The sequence below is a fragment of the Hermetia illucens genome, chromosome 3 (genome assembly GCF_905115235.1).
Source record: "Hermetia illucens chromosome 3, iHerIll2.2.curated.20191125, whole genome shotgun sequence".
Lineage (NCBI taxonomy): Eukaryota > Metazoa > Arthropoda > Insecta > Diptera > Stratiomyidae > Hermetia > Hermetia illucens.
The window spans coordinates 46,978,185-46,999,101 of record NC_051851.1 but is presented as its reverse complement, the minus strand read 5'-3'; the positions used below and the strand labels follow the sequence as shown (position 1 = coordinate 46,999,101).

General features: G+C 39.0%; 2 protein-coding genes across 4 annotated transcripts in view; one reads left to right on the top strand and one right to left on the bottom strand.

The window, feature by feature from the left end:
- LOC119651017 (peroxisomal carnitine O-octanoyltransferase-like) overlaps positions 1 to 20,917 on the top strand; it is a 45,313-nt gene that overhangs the window by 551 nt on the left and 23,845 nt on the right. The window contains exons 1-5 of one of the 3 annotated variants that reach the window (XM_038054317.1): positions 183 to 295; positions 356 to 503; positions 19,754 to 20,015; positions 20,336 to 20,464; positions 20,524 to 20,707. In XM_038054317.1, coding sequence (XP_037910245.1) covers positions 19,755 to 20,015; positions 20,336 to 20,464; positions 20,524 to 20,707 — 574 coding nt within the window. In that variant the 5' untranslated portion in view covers positions 183 to 295; positions 356 to 503; position 19,754. The other 2 variants (XM_038054319.1, XM_038054318.1) reach the window with 2 other exon arrangements.
- Positions 7,936 to 8,304, bottom strand: LOC119651019 (short-chain collagen C4-like). Its single transcript, XM_038054322.1, has one exon. It carries the CDS (start codon positions 8,302 to 8,304, stop codon positions 7,936 to 7,938), a length of 369 nt encoding a protein of 122 aa, XP_037910250.1.

Here is a 20,917-nt window from a genome sequence, read left to right as displayed (position 1 = left end):
ATTAAACCAGATTTCGCGCCTTGCCCAGCTTATGGAGTTGCGTACATCGTTAATTGTCACATTTCAGCAGGATCGTGGACCGCTGAATCACCTACTTGTGGAGTTTAAAAATAAAATCCTCCGGGAATCCAAAACCGCTTCACTGACAACTGGAGCAACCACTTTCACTCTTTGTTGTGTTTATTTGCCCAGGTCCCAGGTGACTTTGACAACCGAGATGGGTTGCACCAGTAGCTATCAACACGTGTTGAAGCAGCATGTTGCTGGGGTTAATTTGTTATAAACAATAAGATTAGTAAGTGTGAACGTATGTGGGGTGCAAGACTTTTTTTATCAGTAAATTCGCATTTGCCAGTTTTTCTTGATTAGGAGCTTTCGTACTGCAGACTAGTCTATCTATTTAGCAGTAATTGAGTGCGAAACAAATAGAATTCAAGTGACCGCGGATTAGTGATTTGCCGGCTTTTTGTTGCTGGAGATAAGGGAAGCGTAAAGTACGAGGGGTAAGTACTACAATATCTCAAGTTATTCTGCACCAATAACGGGAAAAATCTAGCTTTTAACAAATCAAACAATGTCGGATCGACAGTAAACACTAAAAATAGGCTCCACACAGTTGATCGGAATTGCGCGCGCTGAACTTTGGACTTGATAAGAGCTTATGATCTTTGGATGCGTTTTTTGATGATTCGTAAATTTTCGTTTGAACTTTGATTGCTCACGGTTTTAGATGAGTGAAAAATCCGTTCAAAGGCACTTCGGTGTTTACAGCTTTCTAACTTCAAACTAGGCAAAATAAAAGGGTCTACTTCGACCGAAAAATCACAAGAAATTCACTCCTCACCGTCTTTTTTTGGACTGATCAACATCAACTGACTAATCGTAATAATATTGTAAATATTTACAACTGAATTCTTAATGCAATTGTGCTCATCGTTTTGCAATTTCCTTGCAATTATAGAACTGGAACTGGATTATGATGGTATCATGAGAAATGGGTGATTGTAGCGTCGCTGTTAAAAGAATTTAACATGTCTTCTAGCCGTTGGGACAACGTTGCTTCTTGTCTTACTTTATCCTAATTTGATGCCTCGTCTACGCTCCATGTTGATGATATTTCCCGGTTGCAAATTAATACCCTGTCCGCTATTACCCCACCGATGATGATCAATGACACTACTAACCCAGCGCTAATGATCGCAGTATCATTGTGGTACTCCCTAGTGACCAGGAGGTCCTCTTCCACTTCGTTCGGTGGAGTAATGAAGACTGGGTGACCGATCCTCACTACCGTCAGGAAGCGGGGAGTGTAGCTGTTATCCTGGTTATTTTACCACTCGACAGAAGGGAACTCTTTCGTAAAAGCCCCGATATTCCTCTTGGTTATTGAAACTTTTGCTCGAAGCATCATTCCGCCAACTTGCAAAAGGTAATTGTCCTCAGTGTGGATTACGCCGACGTCTTCCAGCGATACCGTGATCCTTTCGCTGTTACAGATCACCGAAGCCCTAATTGGTTTGTTGGCAAAATACAACCAGCTGCCACGACTTGAGTTCAGAATCCGCTAGCTCAAAATAGTTCTGTTGATTAAAATCCACAGCCACTGCGGGGACATTGACGCGAGGAACCAGATACCGTCCAGCCCGTTGATGTAGACAAAGCCGGAGATTACAAACTTCCTTTCGTAAGGATATGCGGTTTTGCGGGATCCGAGGTACATCATAGAAGGATCCGATTTTCGACAGTACATCGCTGATGGTGCTGACCAGTACTTCCACCCTCACGAGATCCAGAATACTTCCTTATAACGCAGCCATCAGCTTGTATTTTGCATCCAGTTCATCATAAAAGTCCACAGCTGTCAAATATGCAGATACGACTTGGACGCCTAAACTACCATGATCGACTCTTTTGTGCCTTTTACCTATGTCACTTGCCAATCTGATCACCTCATCCGGTTTCTATGCTATGATAATTCCGTTAACTTGTGAACGCTGGCGGAATTATATGCCTCTATCCGCTTTCTCAGCAGCAGATTTTGTCATCTGTATCATCATAAGTTGTAATGCGGGAGGGTGTTGATATCGTCGTAGACTTTGTCTTTACCGCCGAATACGGTGGTCAGTACCCTTCCCACCAATCCTCTTCTGAACCTAGATGGTATTTTCAGAAGCTTGTTAATCTTGCAGGAAAGATCGTTATGTTTGAAAGCAATATGCTGCCCTAAACGATCGCAGCGGGTCGTTTGGCTTAATGCTGTAGTATCCGAAGACATCTTTCTTGTCATGTGAAGTGTTGAGACTATATCCCGACGGTGCTTCAGTGTAGCTTCAATGGTAGAGTTGATCTGCATCCTCAAACTGCCTCGGATGACTCTAGCTTTACCCAGCACGAAGCCTCCACAATTCATACTTGCTCGTAAATATGTTTTGCGCGAACATCATTCCGAACGACAGGAACAGGATTGGTAAATTTAATAACGTTCGTGCCCAGGTGCACGGTACCACCCCTGCCTTCTTCGGACGCTTCCCTACATTACCATTGGTACCAGTCTCATATTGCTACCTCGATACCTCTACTCCTGCGGTTATTACTTGGAGCAGGTTAGTTTTTCATGCTGGGCCCGATGGCCTTGGAAACCGCCTTTTCCGCTCCTGATGGATGGATGGATTCAGTTCACCCTGATGGTGGTATGATCTCCAGATCTTCTGGAATCTCGATCCACAAGGAACAAAGGTTCACCACGCCAACCGGCTGCTCTTAGCAGCCATGGTAACGGACGGTGACGGTTCGAATTTTCCCATCATCTCCTGGGTGGATATTCTAGATCTGTGCGAAGGGCCATTTCGTCGGCGGCGTGACACGTTCTCGTAGTAGAACCAGCTGTCCAGCCTCTACATTAGGAGGCTCGTCAATTCATTTTGATCTGGCCTGTAAATTATGCAAATACTCTCGAGTTCTTCAGTTGTTACCACCGCTCATATTGTTTGAGAGTGGAACTAGAGGTCTTGAGTTAAGGCAAGCCACAACCTGTCACAGTACAGTCGCCAATTCTCCAAATGTAATTATTTTCGCTTCGTCAAGTACGCACTTTAGGTGTTGTTTAGCTGACTTCACTGCTGCCTTCCAGAGCCCACTGAAGTGTGGCGTCGTTACCGGTATAAATTTGCAGGTAAGGCAGTCTTTCACAGATATAGCTGCGGCCTTCTTCGTTGCCACCTCTAACCCCTGCTGCATTTCCTTGTCTAATTGATTGCTTGCTCCTACGAAATTAGTACCGTAATCACTATAGATTTCGGAGTTTGGACATCCGTGTCCAGCATAGTCTACTCCACAATACGAAAACAAAAAATCTTCCGTCTCCTTGGCAAACTTTGTCCTCTGTACTAATTGGAGAACCCGAAGTTCATATTCCTCGAGAGAAATTCAACCTCTTAAATGAGTACCGAATCGAAAAGCGTAAGCCATGACGCTTACCAGCTTCGAAAAGCTTGAGAATCGTTCCAATAAATCAAAGAAGTTATTGGCACTGATGGAGCTGACGGCTTCCTTACTGACTTTCCTGTCTGCCAGCCATTGCGGGCCCTTCCACCATAAAGGATGATTCACCAAACTGTGAGGACCTATGCCCCTGGAGGCACAATCTGCTGGATTGTACTTTGACCTGACAATCCAAGAATCTCAACTAAGCATTTTTAACTGGGCCACATGCTTGTTGATATTTGTATCCAGCTGTGCTGGGTCCTTCTTAAACCAGTTCAAAACTACCATTGCGTCGCACCAGCAATATACCGCTACCTTCTTTATACCTATGGTGGAAATCACCTTTTTCATGAGTTCTGCTAGAAGCATGGGGCCCTTGAGCTCCAGCTCTGGGGAGTGTACTTCCTTTTCAGAGCCTTTACATAAGCCTTTGCACAAAGTAGAGATATAGACAGTTTACCAAATCCATCTATTGTCTTGCTATAGATGACCGCACCATACGCTGATTCCGTAGCATCCCAAAAACCATGGAGCTCGCACCGGTTTCTCATTGAATAATGGATCCACCGTGGTATACGAATAGGTTACAGTGCTGGAAGTTCGACTTCATACTTTCTCTACTGTTTCACAATATCTTCTGGAGGAAGGTCGACCCAACCTATTTCTGATTGCCAAATCTTCTGCATTAGTAGTTTTATTGCTATTGTCATTGTTGCAAGCCACTGAAAAGGAAGTAATAAAAACTTGTTGTTTCTTTTTCGTTGGTGTGGGTATTTATTCTTGCAATTCCCTTCATCAGTGAAAACAAGTTGCACTGATGAAGGGAACAAGTGGTTCCCGAAATATCGGTATTTGCAAGAATAAATACCCACACCAACGAAAAAGAAACACGGCGTGCGTTTTTGTTGTTGTTGGATGTCATGTGCGTATTGCTTGGGTGATGGGGAATTGCTTATCAGGTTGACGTATTTGGGAGTGAATATTAGACCGTGGGTGAATATGTAGTAAGTTTGAAAATGATGGTTTTTGTAGATTTTAAATGTACTTGGCTGATTTTGTTGTTGTTGTTGCTGAGGTTGCTGATAAGAGGCGATCGTTTGGGTGCCATGTGCTAATTGTTTGGGTGACTTGAAATCGCTTATCAAGTTGATATATGTTAGGGACTGTGAGAATATTAAACCGCAGGTGAATATATTGTAAGTTTGAAAGTGATGTTTGTCAGTTGTGAAGGAAAATTAGAAGTGTTAAGCGATAAGCCATGTTTTGGATTGAGCGGTTATCGCATAGAGATAAATATTGTATATGTGAACAAGTATGGAAGAGTTTTAAAATCATCAACGTGAAGATTGATTCGGGTTATCTGGAGGTTTATATGACACCTGAGGATGGTTCAAGGGTGCTTGTACTAAGCTTAAGGAATGGAGAGGATTGCAAACCTGGAAATTTCGATACGACATTTACATTTCAAATCTGGCAACATGTTAAGGTTGAAGTATTTGGTGAGTGGGATGGTGATGAAGGGAATAGTGTATTTTTATTGCAATTTTGGTGTTGTTGTTTCAGGTAATGGCGAAATTACTATAATGGGAAAAGTGTTGCCAGGTTTGACTAGATGTAAGACGAAAAGCCGATATCCGAAGGGTTGTCCGTTCAACGACATAGATGGTGGTGATGATGTTGAATGGGTGCAAAAATATGGAATAAATGAATTTGAAAAAGGGGAAGAGGAAAGAATTAAAGAGGTTCTTCGCCGAAATGGAAGTCATCATGATTATTATGGAGATGATATCATACGAATTCAGCGGGAGTTTGATCGATTGATTCGAAGAAAACAAAATAAAAAATCTTTATCGAGTAAAATTATTGCAAAAGAGGAGGGGGAGAATGGAAGATCTAAGAAAACGTTTCGCATAAGGAGTGGTTATCTGGAGGCTGTTGATGAGGGAAATCCTGAAGTTGATTTAGCTGAAAGAGAATTTTAAATAGTCAATGATAAATTTTGAAATGTGGGTATATCCAACCTGATTGTTTTTTTCTTGTAAATATTTGTTTATTGTTCATTCTTTTTCTTTATTATATAAGTTTAACAGGTTTTCACTTGAGGATATTTATAGATGACATGACATGACAATGTGGTTTTGAACAAAACCATCGAGACTCCAAAATGATTTTCACATTTTAATATAAGAATGGATGTAAACTAGAACAAAATGATTCATATGATAATAATCACATCCAGTAGACTAGCAAAAAAAAAAAAAAAGTTTTCTTTCTCTCTCTCTTTTTTATGGAATAGAAGCAGCCGAAAGGTTAGGTAATTTCAATCGTTCAGAGCCGTATAAATAGATCTCATGACGGTAAATATACAATTAGTTGGTTTTCGCAAATCGATTGGAATAGAATGGAGTTTTTAAATATACTTCTTGTGTTAGGTTTTGGTGTGCCTTTTCTTTTAGGTAGCCCATTGCCAGTGGTTAATCTTAATACCAACGAAAGTACAAACAATTTAGCGTTTAATCTCGTGCTACCTGATAACAATACAGCGCAAGTGACATTATCTTTTCGACTTATGACTGTTAGTACAGTTTCAACAGAAACGAACACGTCGTTTCAAAATGATGCCGATGTTGCTATTTCATCATCATCATGGCTGACGTCGACGTCACCAACAACAACAACAACAGAACCGTCTAGAAGATATGTTACAGTCGATGAAGCAATAGAAGGATTTCGGCAAGCTTTGATTAAGAAGGAAATGGAAATAGCTGGAATTATCGAGAGCGAAAATATTTTTTACAGGCACTTTAAATTAGAGTTCGATGATGACAAAATTTTAACAGTTCGATGTACATATGATAGCAACTATTCCATGCGCTCACTGAAAATCGCATGTTATGAATACCATGAGTTCGAAACCGAAAGAATACTCAGTAATGGCGAGGTTGAGTATATAAAACAGGCAGATCCAGACTATAGGAGCAATATAGAATTTCTGGACTTGAAGAAAATGAAGCAAACCTATTCTATGAGTATTGCTTGAACCGCGAACCTGTGCACAACGAATTAAAAAAAATGACGACGACGACGGCGAATAAAAACAACATCGATGTGGACGACGACCTTCAACGTTCTATTGAGGAGTTGAAACAATTTTTTTGTACCAACAGATTGCTAATTCTTACGGAGCACTTTAACCAATTTATAAGCAGCTATACGTTTTTGAAACCATACGCTGAAATGTCGCAGAAAGTCAGCCAATTTGGAAAACATTACGTGAGCTGCCCGTGGGCATATGACGATGCAAAATGCGGACCAGACACTTGTGAATGTTATAGTGTTCGTAGGAGAATAAATGAAATGAAAAACCTTGTTCAGTTTTACAAAAGATTAACTAATAAATAAATTTTATTCTTCAATCAAAATTACAGTGTTTCATTGTGAATCTTAATATATCATATCCTTGGTATTTATCCAGGAATTGTGTTTCGTTGAGAACCCTAGCCACTTCACAAACGCTTGGTTACCATTCCTTTTCAATATTTTTTCCACAAGATAAATTGACGGATGCTCAGCTTTCAATAGTTCAGGCTCATAAAAACCACCTTCAATTTTATTTCCTTCGTAATCTTCTAATAGATATGTAACGGGATTGGTAATACGAATTTCGCGAATCTTGAAAATTTCCGTGGTCCAATTGGGTGTGTAGCCCTTTTCAAATACATGCTTGTATTTACTGATTCGAACATGATCACCCACATTATATTTAAATGGACCCATCACCTTAATGTTGTTGTATACGGTAGACAGGAGTAATTTTTCATTGGAACTATTCACAGCAGACGGAGCCATTTTAATTGTTCGGTGTTTTTTATTATTGTAGGCGTCAACTATATCATCGACTTGATTGATCCACTTGTAGTTTCCATTCATACTAAACTCTTTCCACATCATATTCTTTAGGGTACGATTGAATCGTTCAACAATTGATGCCTTAAGTGGACTATACGTGGAATAATGGTTTATTTGATATTTTGTCATAACATTTTTAAAATGTTTGTTGTAGAATTCTTTTCCGTCGTCTGTTTGTAGGTTTTTAGGAATGCGTCCTCGTTGGAGAATCTGTTCAATTGCTATAGCAACTTCTTTACCCGTTTTTGTTTTGATGGAAGCCGTCCACGCAAACTTGGAAAACGTGTCGATGATCGTAAGAAGGAAACGGAACCCCGTATTGTCGCTAACATATGCTCCCATTTCAACTAAATCGGCCTGCCACAAGTCATCCAAACCTTTAATTATGACTGGTCGTCGGTTAAAATTTTTTCGAGCTGACCTATGTAATTCGTTTACTACTTGCCGTTTGCTCATTTTAGAATGAACTGAATTTCGTAATATGATTGATAGTTGTATTTGTTGTTGTTGTTTTCAAGGTATGACTTTGAACTGTCATCATCATTATAGTTTTGTAAGTTCGTCGATTTCAAGTTGAATTTGTCTGTCTATATATTCTTTGAGTTTCTCAATGTTAATATCAACGTAGTTCTTTGTAGAAGCATCAGCATCCTCAACGGGTTCTCCAAGATTCTTGAGTTGTTTGAATTTGATGTTGTAATCACCGCTTTCCGTTTTATTAAATCCCGCACCATGCAAACCTTGTAGACCATCCTTACCAGGTTTTCCTTCCGGACCTCGGGGACCCGAGGGCCCCTGCTGACCTATAGGACCTTGGGGACCTTGAGGACCCGGGGGTCCTTGAAGTCCTTGCAAACCACGTTTTCCTCCTCCAGTATCGTTTGAAAATCGACCAAATTTATCAACACCCATTTAATAAATGATGTGAGCTGCGTGTTTATTCTATTATTTGTGATTCTTTCAATTCTTCAATGATTGATATAATTTCATTGTTATGATTATTGTGACCGGCTTGCTGTGACGCAATGAGTAACCGCAATCGACTTACTAGTTCATTGGGATCATCCCAATATATATAGTCAATTTGTTTGTTAGACGTTTCCATTAAATTAGGGTTTTTGCATTTAATATTAGGGGTTCGTGTTAACCCTTTTCCTTCTTTTCTATTTAACAATTTAGAAATTATTCTTGTATATTTAAAGCTTCGATTTCCATTGACTTGACTGCTACTGTCATAAGAACGCCTGTGAGCATTAGAGTGTAGAAGAATACTTTTATAATTCTCTAAATCATCGTCGGAATATATTGTTTCATCTGGATACTTCATAAAAAGCAGTTCATATAAACCCCGACTTCCAATGTAAGATTTTTCATCTACAATTATATGATTATCATCGATTGCGAAATCTGAATTTCCTATTTTCCACTGATTTCCATTATTGTCATCCCTATATACCCCATAAACACTGTCAATTACAGATGGTTGATTTACATAGATATCTAGATATTGCTTAGCAATATCTGAAAAATGATTTTGCTTCAGGTATTCTCCCAGATATTCTTGCCCTTCCGGAGTGGCAACATATTGGCGAACAGCTTTTGTAGAAGACTTAGGAGTTTCAAAAATGTGTTCATTTTCTTCATAGACACGATCTCTCTTTAATTCCTCATCTTTACATTTAATACGAGCTGATGAAGACTCTTCTTTAAACTCTTGTTTTTTTATGTCTTGTTCCTGCAATACTTTAGCTTTCTTAACAAATTCTTTGAGGGGTTCCGTGATGGGCTTAAATGTTTCTTCCAACTGAATCTCTGTTCCGGCTTTGTTAGCTTTCAGCTGTTGATATTTTTTCCTTATTGAATCGGTTGTCTTTACAATATCTCTGAGCAACTGTTTGTCAAGCTTTGTTCTTTTCATTGTTTATGGAATCAGCAACGGATGCAATTGGTCAAATTTCGAAATATATCTAAAATGTTTTGAAATATTCTTTCAATAGGTTTTAGTTTGATTTTGAACTGATTTTTGCAGCACCTAAATCGCTTTGTTTCTTTTTTGAATTGTTTGGAACTGTCCTCACTGTTGCTGCACTCAAACCGTATTGAACTGTTATCGAACTGTATTGAACAGCTATTGAGCTGCATCAAACTGATCCTTTGAACTGCTTTGAACTGCTCCTGAACTGCTTTGAACTGATGCTTCTGAACTGCTTCTGAACTGCTTTTGAACTGCTTCTGAACTGCTTTGAACTGCTTTGAACTGCTCCTAGACTGCTAAGTTGGTAATGATGCTTTTAATAGATGGGGGGTTCTTTCCATACTGAGGATTTGCTTTTATAGTATTATGAATATATCGAATCCCTTTCGATATCGACCCTTCTCTAAAGAACTGTCTTTATCAATTACACAGAATCCATATTTATCATTCCAACATTCAGCACAAATGGTTCTAAACTGTTCGAAAGTCATGTCGGTGTTTACGTGATCATTGTAAATGTGTCTTAAATTCATATCATCCTGTTTGAATATAATCAAAAAATTTGCGTTATCTCGAATAAGGTGTTTCGGTATTCTTGTATATGTTTGACACAGATAAAAGCTATCAATATTATGATGTCGTCCCATACAGAAATATGATCGAATATTCTCTTGTTTCTCGCTGGCAATATCATCGAAAATGAAAACAGAGTCAGATTTGGCTTCTTCAGGCGAAATCACTTCACTATTATTTGAGAATGTATAGAAGCCCAATCCGGAAATAGCTTTAACAGCCTGCTTCAAATGTTCATATTTGGGTTGATGTAATGATTTCGAGTAGATGTAAATATTTTCAAATTTTATACCATTTGGGTGCTTCAATAGAGAAAGCATAACGTTAGTTTTGCCGCAGTTAGAAGGACCCGTAATAATACCCCGAATATTATTAGGCAATAAATTGCTGTGTTTAGCTATACAGCTTTCATTTGTAATGTCAGTGTTTTCCACCACCAACCTTTGTTGTTGTTGTATAAACCGCATTATCAGTGCAACTAAACAACCAGACTGAAAGTAATTACGTTGCTGCAAAAAATGTTATAGTCTGCGAGAGTTGTTGAACCGAGCAGGATTATACGCATACATAGACGCAAAGAGAACGGTCACTATAAAATGATTGATCATAAAAATAAATATACTAGTACAACACGAAAAGCGGTGAAAGGAAGAGGTGTGATTAATACCCTAATCAATAAACTTCCAATTGAACTGCATCTACCTGGTTATCAATACTGTGGTCCTGGTACAAAACTAAGCGAGCGGCTTGCTAGAGGTGATCCAGGAATAAACTTATTGGATCAAGCCTGTAAAGAGCATGATATTGGATATTCAAAATTTAAAGAAACGGCTGATCGTCATATATTAGATAAAATATTAGCTGAAAAGGCATGGCAACGAGTCAGATCAGCAGACGCAGGATTGTCAGAACGAGCTAACGCACTACTTGTAACCAACATGATGAAAGCTAAAGTAAAATTAGGAATGGGAATGAAGAATAAACCGAAATTTGGAACAATTGTTTCCAAAGTCCGAAGGATTGTCAAAAGAAAGAAACCCGACACAATGAAAGCGAGTATTAAAGTAGCCTTAGCTGCTGCAAAGAATATAACAAAGGGACGGAAGAAGACTCTCAAGACTCCAAGGATAATACCCATTCCTAAAGTTGGTGGAGTTCTACCTTTTCTAGTTCCTCTTTTCGCAGGATTATCTGCTATTGGTGCTTTATCAGGTGGAGCTGCGGGAATAGCGAAAGCTGTTAATGATGCTACCAATGCCAAAAAGAACTTAGAAGAAAAACAGCGTCATAACCAAAAAATGGAGGAGATAACATTAGGCCGAGGATTGCATTTAAAACCGTACAGAAAAGGATTAGGGTTGTTTTTGAATCCTGCTTCAAAAAACTTTTAAAAACGCTACCCAAGAGAGCATTAAATGAGAATGATTTAAAGAGATTCGCCAGATTCTTGTCAAACTTCAGAGGAGTTTTCATGCGAAATAATTTACCGAGGGGAGCTGCAAAGCAAAACGAATGTGGTATTGTAAATCTGGATAATATGCAGGGTTCTGGTACTCATTGGGTAGCATACAAAAAACAGAATCGATATGTGGAATACTTTGATAGTTTTGGAAATTTACCTCCACCGAAAGAGCTAATAGATTATCTAGGTTCTAATATAAAATACAACTACAATGCATATCAAAGCTACGACTCATATAACTGTGGACATTTATGTTTGAAATTTTTGTACAATCTTTTGTAAATATATATATATATAAATACTTTTAAAACTGAAAATCAATCATTGTTTTATATGCTGCCATGGCACTTACATTAACTCTAAGCGGAAATTCATCCATTCTTACAACTGAATATTTTCCACCAATCGATTTACAAGGTGGTTACGTATGCGGACTTGTTGATTTTCAAACATATAATTCTATACCTAACGTGGATGAAAAAAATAATTTATTTCACATTGGGAAGCACATTATAGAAATACCCATTGGATCGTACGAAATTGATGATATTGCCAACTATCTGTATAAAGAATTAGCGAAGATCAATGACAAAATAATTCTTTTAATACAGGCTAATAATAATACACTCAAAAGTGAAATAAAGTCAAATGCTCCAATTTACTTCAATGAAGAAAGATCCATTGGTCAATTGTTGGGATTCGCTAAACGAGAATTGAAAATCAATGATAAACATACTTCTGATCTACCTGTGAGTATAAGTAAAGTGAACGTAATACGGATTGAGTGTAACATAGTTGGAAATTCTTACATCAATAATATTCCCTCACACACAATCCATGAATTCTCACCTGAAGTAGGACCAGGTTATAAAATAGTGGAGGTTCCTAGTAACGTCATTTATTTACCGGTAAGCCTTAAACGAATAAGCACGCTAACTCTTAAGCTGATTGATCAAAACGGAGATATAATAAACTTCAAAGGGGAAACAATAACGATTAGACTTCATTTGAAGCCTCAGGATGCTGCTTTATAACGACGATAAATACCTGCCCGATAATGTAGATAGAACCAGTTCAATCAGAAAAATCGAACGAGCTAGACCGCGATTAACATTGCAAAATAAACAGTATCTAAAGTTATTGGGATTCAAATTGAAACAAAAATAATGAGCGATATCCTGAACGTTACACGTAAAATCAGTTTTGATAATAGTATATCAAAAATCGAATACCATAGCTACTCTCCATTCTTATCATCATACAACTCCAGTGATGAAATCCGAATACCCATACAACAACAGGATTTGTGTATTTTGCCGAGTCAGAGTTTCATTTACATTGAAGGCGCCTTAACTAAAACAGATGGAACAATATCAGCACTAGCTAAATTGACGAATAATAGCGTAGCTTTCCTATTTGATGAGATAAGATATGAACTGAATGGAGTAGAAATCGATCGAAACAAAAATGTGGGAATAACATCGACGTTAAAAAATTATATATCACTTAATGAAAACGAAAGTAAAATGCTTTATAATGCCGCTTGGTCACCGAACGAATCTATCACACCGTCAAGTGGTTACTTCAACTTTTCTATTCCGCTAAGAAAACTTTTGGGATTTGCCGAGGACTACAAGAAAATTATTGTAAACGCTAAACACGAGCTAATTTTGGTTCGCACAAGAAGCGATGAAAATGCATTTATTTCATCCACTGATAATGTACACATCAAAATTTTTAAACTACAGTGGAAGGTGTCCCATGTTAATCCCGATGGCGCTGAAAAATTGTCAATGTTGAAATATATTGAATCGGGACATCCGATTCAAATAAGCTTTCGAAATTGGGAACTGTACGAATATCCAGTTCTACCCACAACAACAGATCATGTGTGGAATGTGAAAACCACAGGTCAACTCGAAAAACCTCGATATGTTATTTTAGCTTTACAGACAAATCGAAAAAAATCTCAAAGACAAAGATGCCAGCAAATTTGATCACTGTGATTTAACAAATATCAAAATACATTTAAACTCCGAATCGTATCCTTATGACGATATGAATATTAAATTTTCCCGTGATCGATTCGCTCTTCTCTATGATATGTACTGCAATTTTCAACAATCTTATTACGGTGTACAACCTCAGCCACTACTTTCACGAAGCGAATATAAGGAATCTGCACCAATTATAGTAATTGATTGTTCACGTCAAAATGAATCCATGAAATCTGGCTCAGTGGACATAAGGTTAGACATGAAAACATCTGTAGATGTGCCTGCCTTAACAACAGCTTACTGCTTGCTCCTACATGATCGTGTGATAGAGTACAACCCACTCACTTCTTCAGTTCAAAAACTTGTATAAAAACTATGGAAACTATAAATGTTAATCCAGTATCACGTTTACATTCTGCACGCAAGCAAACTGCACCATTTCATCACCATGACGATGATTTTCGTTATCGATATGCAAGGATTTAGAGGATGCAACAATACTTTCATCATCAAAGAGTTAGCTGTCGTAAATGTAAACGAAAATTTTCATCGACACTTTATACTGAAACCTCCCTTCAGTTTTTCAACACTATCAAGAGAGCTGCAATCCCAGGCACACTGGGTATACGAAAATCATCATGGATTGAAATGGGAAGGTGGACTAACAACATTTTGGGAAGTGAAAGAATATTTACTTCTAAACATGAAAAATACAACCATCTACGTCAAAGGAACAGAGAAGAAAAAATGGCTGGATGATTTGCTGGGAAATATTGCACTAGTATTCAATGTGGAAGATCACAGCTGTCCGAATCTAAAATCACTGAAACAAAATTATCCCGACATGTTACGCTGTAATGCCCACAGCGGATGTTGCGCGCTACAAAACGCATTCCTTCTGAAAAAATTTATAACTCAAAATAATAATCAAATGTAATAAAAAGAAGTTTTCATTGTAAATAATAAATTTTGTTTTTTTTTCTTTATTGTAAGTAATTTTTCTGTGAATAATAATAATAAATGTTCACATCTAAATCTACATTTTCATGGTTTATTATTATATATGAAGATGGAATTCCAAGTTTTTGGAATTGGCCGCACCGCTGCAACTCAAGGACAACTTCCCTGTATTGAAGTCGTCCAACACATTATCGCTACATTTACTATAGCGCGATGGTAAAAATAGCCGCATAGTACCCTCCAAATCCACGACGATAGTCTGTCCATATCTATAGAAAAAGCAATGAAAAAAAGAACTTGTTAGCAGAAGCAGAGTTTAATTTTAAATTCTAACTTACCGTGTTTCCATTCTCTCGCCTCCAGTGATGTGGTACCGCTTTCCCACTTCCAACTCTGACGTTTTAATATAAATGAGCGGCTTGCAGCCCAATAATTCGTTAATCGAATCCATCCTCTACGGCAACTTTTCACTTATAACAAAATCTTTTCACAAATTCCACTATTTATATTAACTTGTCATCCAAACAATTAGCACATGGCGCTCAAACGATCACCTCTTATCACAACAACAACAAAATCAGCCAAGTAAATAAAATCTACAAAAAAAAAAAACCATCATTTTCAAACTTACTACATATTCACCCACGGTCTAATATTCACTCCCAAATACGTCAACCTGATAAGCAATTCCCCATCACCCAAGCAATACGCACATGACATCCAACAACAACAAAAACGCACGCCGCCCCGCCCCGCCCCGCCCCGGCCCGGAACGAGGATCCCCGAACCCCCGCGGACGGCGCCCTACGAACTACGCTTCCCTAAAAGTCGCCCCCGGCACGCGCCAAACCGGCCGCCCCTAACCACAACATTTTCATATGAAACTGGATTCGAACATACATGCCGTCTCAAAACCGCAAGATTTTTATATGAAAGTGGATTAGAACATACATATTTATACTACTGTAGGGAGTTCAAAACAACGGTCAACGAACCGACCAATACCTAAACAAAACCCGCCCCGGCCCGGAACGAGGATCCCCGAACCCCCGCGGACGGCGCCCTACGAACTACGCTTCCCTAAAAGTCGCCCCCGGCACGCGCCAAACCGGCCGCCCCTAACCACAACATTTTCATATGAAACTGGATTCGAACATACATGCCGTCTCAAAACCGCAAGATTTTTATATGAAAGTGGATTAGAACATACATATTTATACTACTCAGGTAGTCATTAACAGGGCAGTCGACTGGTATCCGGCATCTAATCACGATAACAAATCCCTCTGCCTCTTCTAAAATATGGTAATATACTATTATAAACTGCTACTAATTTATTTAAAGAGAAAAAGAATTGAGAATTGTTGTATTGATTCTATTGCTATTGAAATATACGGGGCTCTTACTGCTAGAGAGAATGGTATTTCGACATGTTGGCAACGTTGTCGTATTGCTTGATTCCTCCGTTTCATAATGAGACTAATTTTGAATTAATATGTGGAAAACTTTTAACACAGGATCACCTCTTACGAAACATATTGATACAATTTTCCTTCAAGTGTGAAATTCACTTCTTTATCCACTATCTTGTGTGAAGGTAAAAACTCCAGTTGAAATATTTAGGTTGAAGTTGAGGTTGAAGTTGTCAATGGGGGCTGACTACAACACATCAAAATTTTGATTGAATGTCTCGATAGATGCTGACAAAATGAGTCTGCCTGCTGCACGACAATTCCAGATCACTCCGCCAACGCCACGAGGCAACTCCAGGACTCGTCGGCCGCTTTTCGTAAGGAAGTGTTTTGCTCGGGGCACAGCCTTACGCACCTTGGCATCCGGTCAACGAACCGGCTAGTCTCCAGCAAATATTTCTGGCCATCCATGAGGACGTGAATTCTTGGGCGAGAGAGTGCATCACATGTCAAAAGTGGAAAGTCACTAGGTATGTTAGGTTGGAAGTAGGTGTATTCCCTAAGTCAACAAGATGCTTCCACACTTCGACATTGTAGGCCCTTTGTGAGACTCACACGACTACAAGTATTGCCTCACGGTCATTGATCGGTTTACGCGGTGGCTATCAAGTAATACCTGTGGCTGAGACTGGATTCCGCGCTTTAGTGTTCCTGCCGTAATCACCACAACTAAGGAATGCAATTTGGATCTACTTTCTTTTCGGACTCCGGAAAGCTCTTGGGATTCAAACGACAGCGGACAACAACATACCACTCACAGTCCAATGAGATGTTAGAACATTGGCATCGAACGCTGAAGGCAGAGATTATGGTGCGTGATGAACCATCCTGGTCGTAGGCCTTCCTTTTTATTCTGCTTAGCCTGCTGACTTGATGTAAGGAGCAATTTCCGCCATCTTGTCACGCGCAGCTGGCGGTCTACACCCCTAGGGAACTTGAAGTTTGCTACCCATGTTCTGGTGAGTGCTGATGCCTTCCGCCGCTCTGCAGCCACCATACGAGCGCCCCTCCAGTGGGAGGAGTACGGTCAGTCTGGACGTCGGTAGCAAGCTCAAGAGGATCTCCGCACAAACTGAAGCATTTTGTTCAGGAAGTAGGCGACACTGGAAGGAAAGGTTTTGATATCCGCCAGTCAGCAGGCGACACTGGAAGGAAAGGTTTTGATATCCGCCAGTCGACTGCAGCCAAGTAGCCCCGCCACAGGTTCTCTCGCCAAAATCCCTATGTTTCAGTTGGAGGCCGAATGCTGTGGGGAGTGATATCAAGCACCTGCTTATGTACAACTTGCCATCGGCCGGAAAGAGCGAGACCTATTTAAGAAAACTAGTTTCGGTCACAATCACGAATCAAATAAAGAAGGCTATGCCTTATCGTTTTTGACGTAAGAAAAAGTTTTGTGTGAGATGTTCGATTGAATAATTATACATTATTGTTTTAAATGAAAATAATTTACTAATTAATAAAAATCATTAACATAGTATAGTAAAAGTAAGAAATTACTATATGAATACTATCTGCTCATTTCGATGAATGTACATATGGGTGGAAAAAGGTTTTCGACAAACGAAGAAGCAAAGGGAGTTGCAGAAGTGAGTGAACGGGCTGGTGGGAGAAAAGGAGCTGTAGGGGAAAAACTTGATCATCTGCTTACATATGTACAAATATATTCGTTTGAATAATTTTTTTGAAGCCTACACAAATCGAGTATCTTAGCTCTCGTACATAATTCATTTCGCGGCTTTGTCGCAACCTGGATGAAGTGGAGTTCCACAACTGGTGTTCTTTGTGATCGACGTATCAACGAACGTTTCCATTCTAAAATTTACCCCAATTTTGTCCGTCCTGTCACTCTCTATGGTTCTGAGTGTTGGCCAAATATAAAAGACAATAAATGGCGTTTTGCGGTAATGGAGACGAAGATGTTTCGTTGCTTGGCTGGGGATTTAAAAGCCACGCGATTGCATCCAGATCAGGCATTTGATACCGACTCCGTTTGTGAACAGGACAAAGGCTGAAGAAAAACAAGAGGAGTTCAAGTTCTGGGCCGGTTAGCGTATGGCCTTTTGTAATAAATCACGCTATTAGTTGATTCACGCATCAAACAAGTGGACAGGCAACCTCCCCTTCAGAGTAAACAAATCGAGTGAGGACACCATCGGTGAGCCCTAAGAAGTGACTCCGTCGTGAGCCATGTTTGTAAGGATGTCTCAGTGATTTTGACCTGTGGTGAGGAGCATTCAAGCTAAGTTTAGTGGGTGAGATTGGAGTAAGTATTTGAAAAGCGCTAAGTGATGGAAAAACTGTTGGAATATGGACATCAGTTGCACAATCTTTTCATCGACTTTAAAGCCTGCTATGTAATAGGGTAAAACTGTACACGGCCATGAGAGAATTCGGTATCCCGACGAAATTAACCTAGGTCTAGGCTGACTTTGACCAATGTACGAGGTCAGATAAAAGCAGCAGGATCACTCTCAAGACCATTCAACATCAACAACGGTCTAAGACAAGGGGATGTCCTATAATGCGTCCTCTTTAACCTGGCCCTGGAAAAAATGATTCGCGATACTGAAGTGAAAGCAAGGGTCCACCCAACTACTGGCCTATCCTGACGATATCGACATCATAGGAAAAACGACCGAGAAGTACAAACGAGATGTTGGGCAATGAAGGCAAGAGGAAATATATGGTGGCAACGTCAGCAGCAAAAACCAACTAAACGAGAATAATAAAGATAGGAGACTACAACTTTGATGCTGATGATAATTTCTCCTATCTAGGGTCGAAAATCACAACCGATAACTACGACGATGAAATACGGGCACGGTTGTTGGCAGCCAACAGCCTATTTCACTCACTCACCATAGAGTCAAATCTCTTACTATACAAGACAATAATCTTGCCAGTCCTCATGTATTTCTCGGAGACTTGGGTTCTTAGCAAGAAAAATTGCAAACTTTTGGCCACGTTCGAGAGAAGAATCCTCCGAAGAATTTTTGGTTCCCGACATGAGGATAGACGATTACATAGCCTACATAATGACCAAATCTATGAGCGATACCATGACTACCTGGTTGTTGAGAAAATCCACCTCAATAATTTGCGGTGGGCTGGTCACTTAATATGTATGGATGAGGATGATTCAGGTCAGAAAGTCTATGAGGGCAATATCTATGATAGAAAAAGAAGACGAGGCAGAAGACCTTGCCTGAGATGAAACGATGGCGTAGGTCAGGACGCCAGACAGCTTTTAGGGATATCGAATTGGTGGACCACAGCGCCAAGCCGGAATGTCTGGAGTTCGTTATTAAATCAGGCCCAGACCGGATAGCGGTTGTTACGCCGTTGTCCGTATCTTTCCCCAAAGGATCATCTAATGCACTCATGGTGTTTGGATAAACGAGTATAGAGTGCAATAGCTATTCTAATGTATGTCATTCATCTACTTTAAAATTTAATGAATATCCATTCTTATAAAATGTATGTAAAATGGGTGGGTGTGTTTATATGTCGAACACTTCAAAGGTGCAATACCTTTCATTCAGAAATTTTTACTGATATGGGTAACGTCGATAATGGTGCTTTCAATGACATCGATTTTCTGTGAAAGCAAAGTGTTTTCAACATGTTTAAATACTACGTTTCTCAGTGCTATGCTATATTTATGTAAGCTTTTTCCAATTTTTCATCACAATTATCTGTATCTGTACTTCCACAATTGAATGCATTCATTGGCGGATTGCATTTTACTTTACAACCATTTATGTGAATGAGTGCCAACTTTTAGTTTCTCCAAAGCCCATAGCTTTTGAATATTCTTATTTCATAAAATGGTTGATTAATTTTATATTGCTCTATTTTTTATATATTGATATTACTATTTTCCCCAATTTTACTAATTTATACTTTTTTTTAATTTTAGGATGGATTACCATCCCAACAGGAGTAAAATATTTTTGCTAAAAGAAAATGAAGGAAAATCATTTGATCATGATCCAAACTTGCCACCGTTACCGCTGCCTAAGTTGGAAGAAACTCTTGAATGTTATTTTGAATCATTAAAGCCATTCGCAATCCCTGCGGAACTTGCCATTTCTCGCAAAATTGTGGATGAATTCAAAAATGGTTTCGGGAAAACTCTTCAAGAGATTGTCGAAGAACGCTCATGGTCGAAAAAAAATTGGGTATGTACTCGCATAATAACATAAGTGCTACATATTTGTTGGCCCGTGCGCAAGAATCTTCCAAAGGGGAATCTCATAGAAATCATCATCAGAAGGACTCCAATGAGGAGGTTTTAACCCGAATACCCTTTGAGCGTGTGCTTGCCTCTTTGTCGTTAAACGTTCATGTAAAGTATTCCTTATTTGCCAGTGCTGGTAATCATATGTAAATAAATATTCAATTACCTAATTGCACGCTTTTACTTTTGTAACGCTTGAAAGAAATGACACCTCATGATCAAATTATACCATCCTTATAACATATTCTTGAACAAATACAGATTAATGACTGGTGGGAGAAATACCGTTATCATATATTGCGCTTCCCGCTATATCCTTACGTCGTAATGGGTCTACCACTTCCACTTCAAAGCGTTGGCGTACCCGAGAATGAGGACTACAGTCTAAAGGTTCATCACATTAATTTTGCTGTAAAATGTTTATTATTGCTAACAATATTAAAGTGTAGGCAGCTGCTCGCTGTTTATATCATAAAATCGAATTTTGGGATTTATTACGTCGCGAACGGATCCGTCCCGTAGCACCACCGGATGGTATGAAATATTTCTCGATGGAGATATTTAAGCGGTTATTCTGTACATCACGGATACCTGGAGAACCATTCGATAGGCTAGATAAACATTTTAAAACAGGTATGTAAATACTTTATTGTTGCGTCCCGGTTGTAAGAGTTAATCTTAAATTATGTTTATGTTTGAGTTCATTTGTATCTGCTCAACATCGAATCGTACTGTTATTAAATCTTATGAAACGAAAGCGAAAATCTGCAAAGTTCATAAATCATGATTATGTGTACACCTGAGGGCTCCATACTTTACAGTTTGAATTCTTGAACTTTTAGA

What these genes read in the sequence shown, in the direction of transcription:
- LOC119651019 (XM_038054322.1), bottom strand. Translation starts at nt 8,304, where the DNA reads ATGGGTGTTGATAAATTTGGTCGATTTTCAAACGATACTGGAGGAGGA.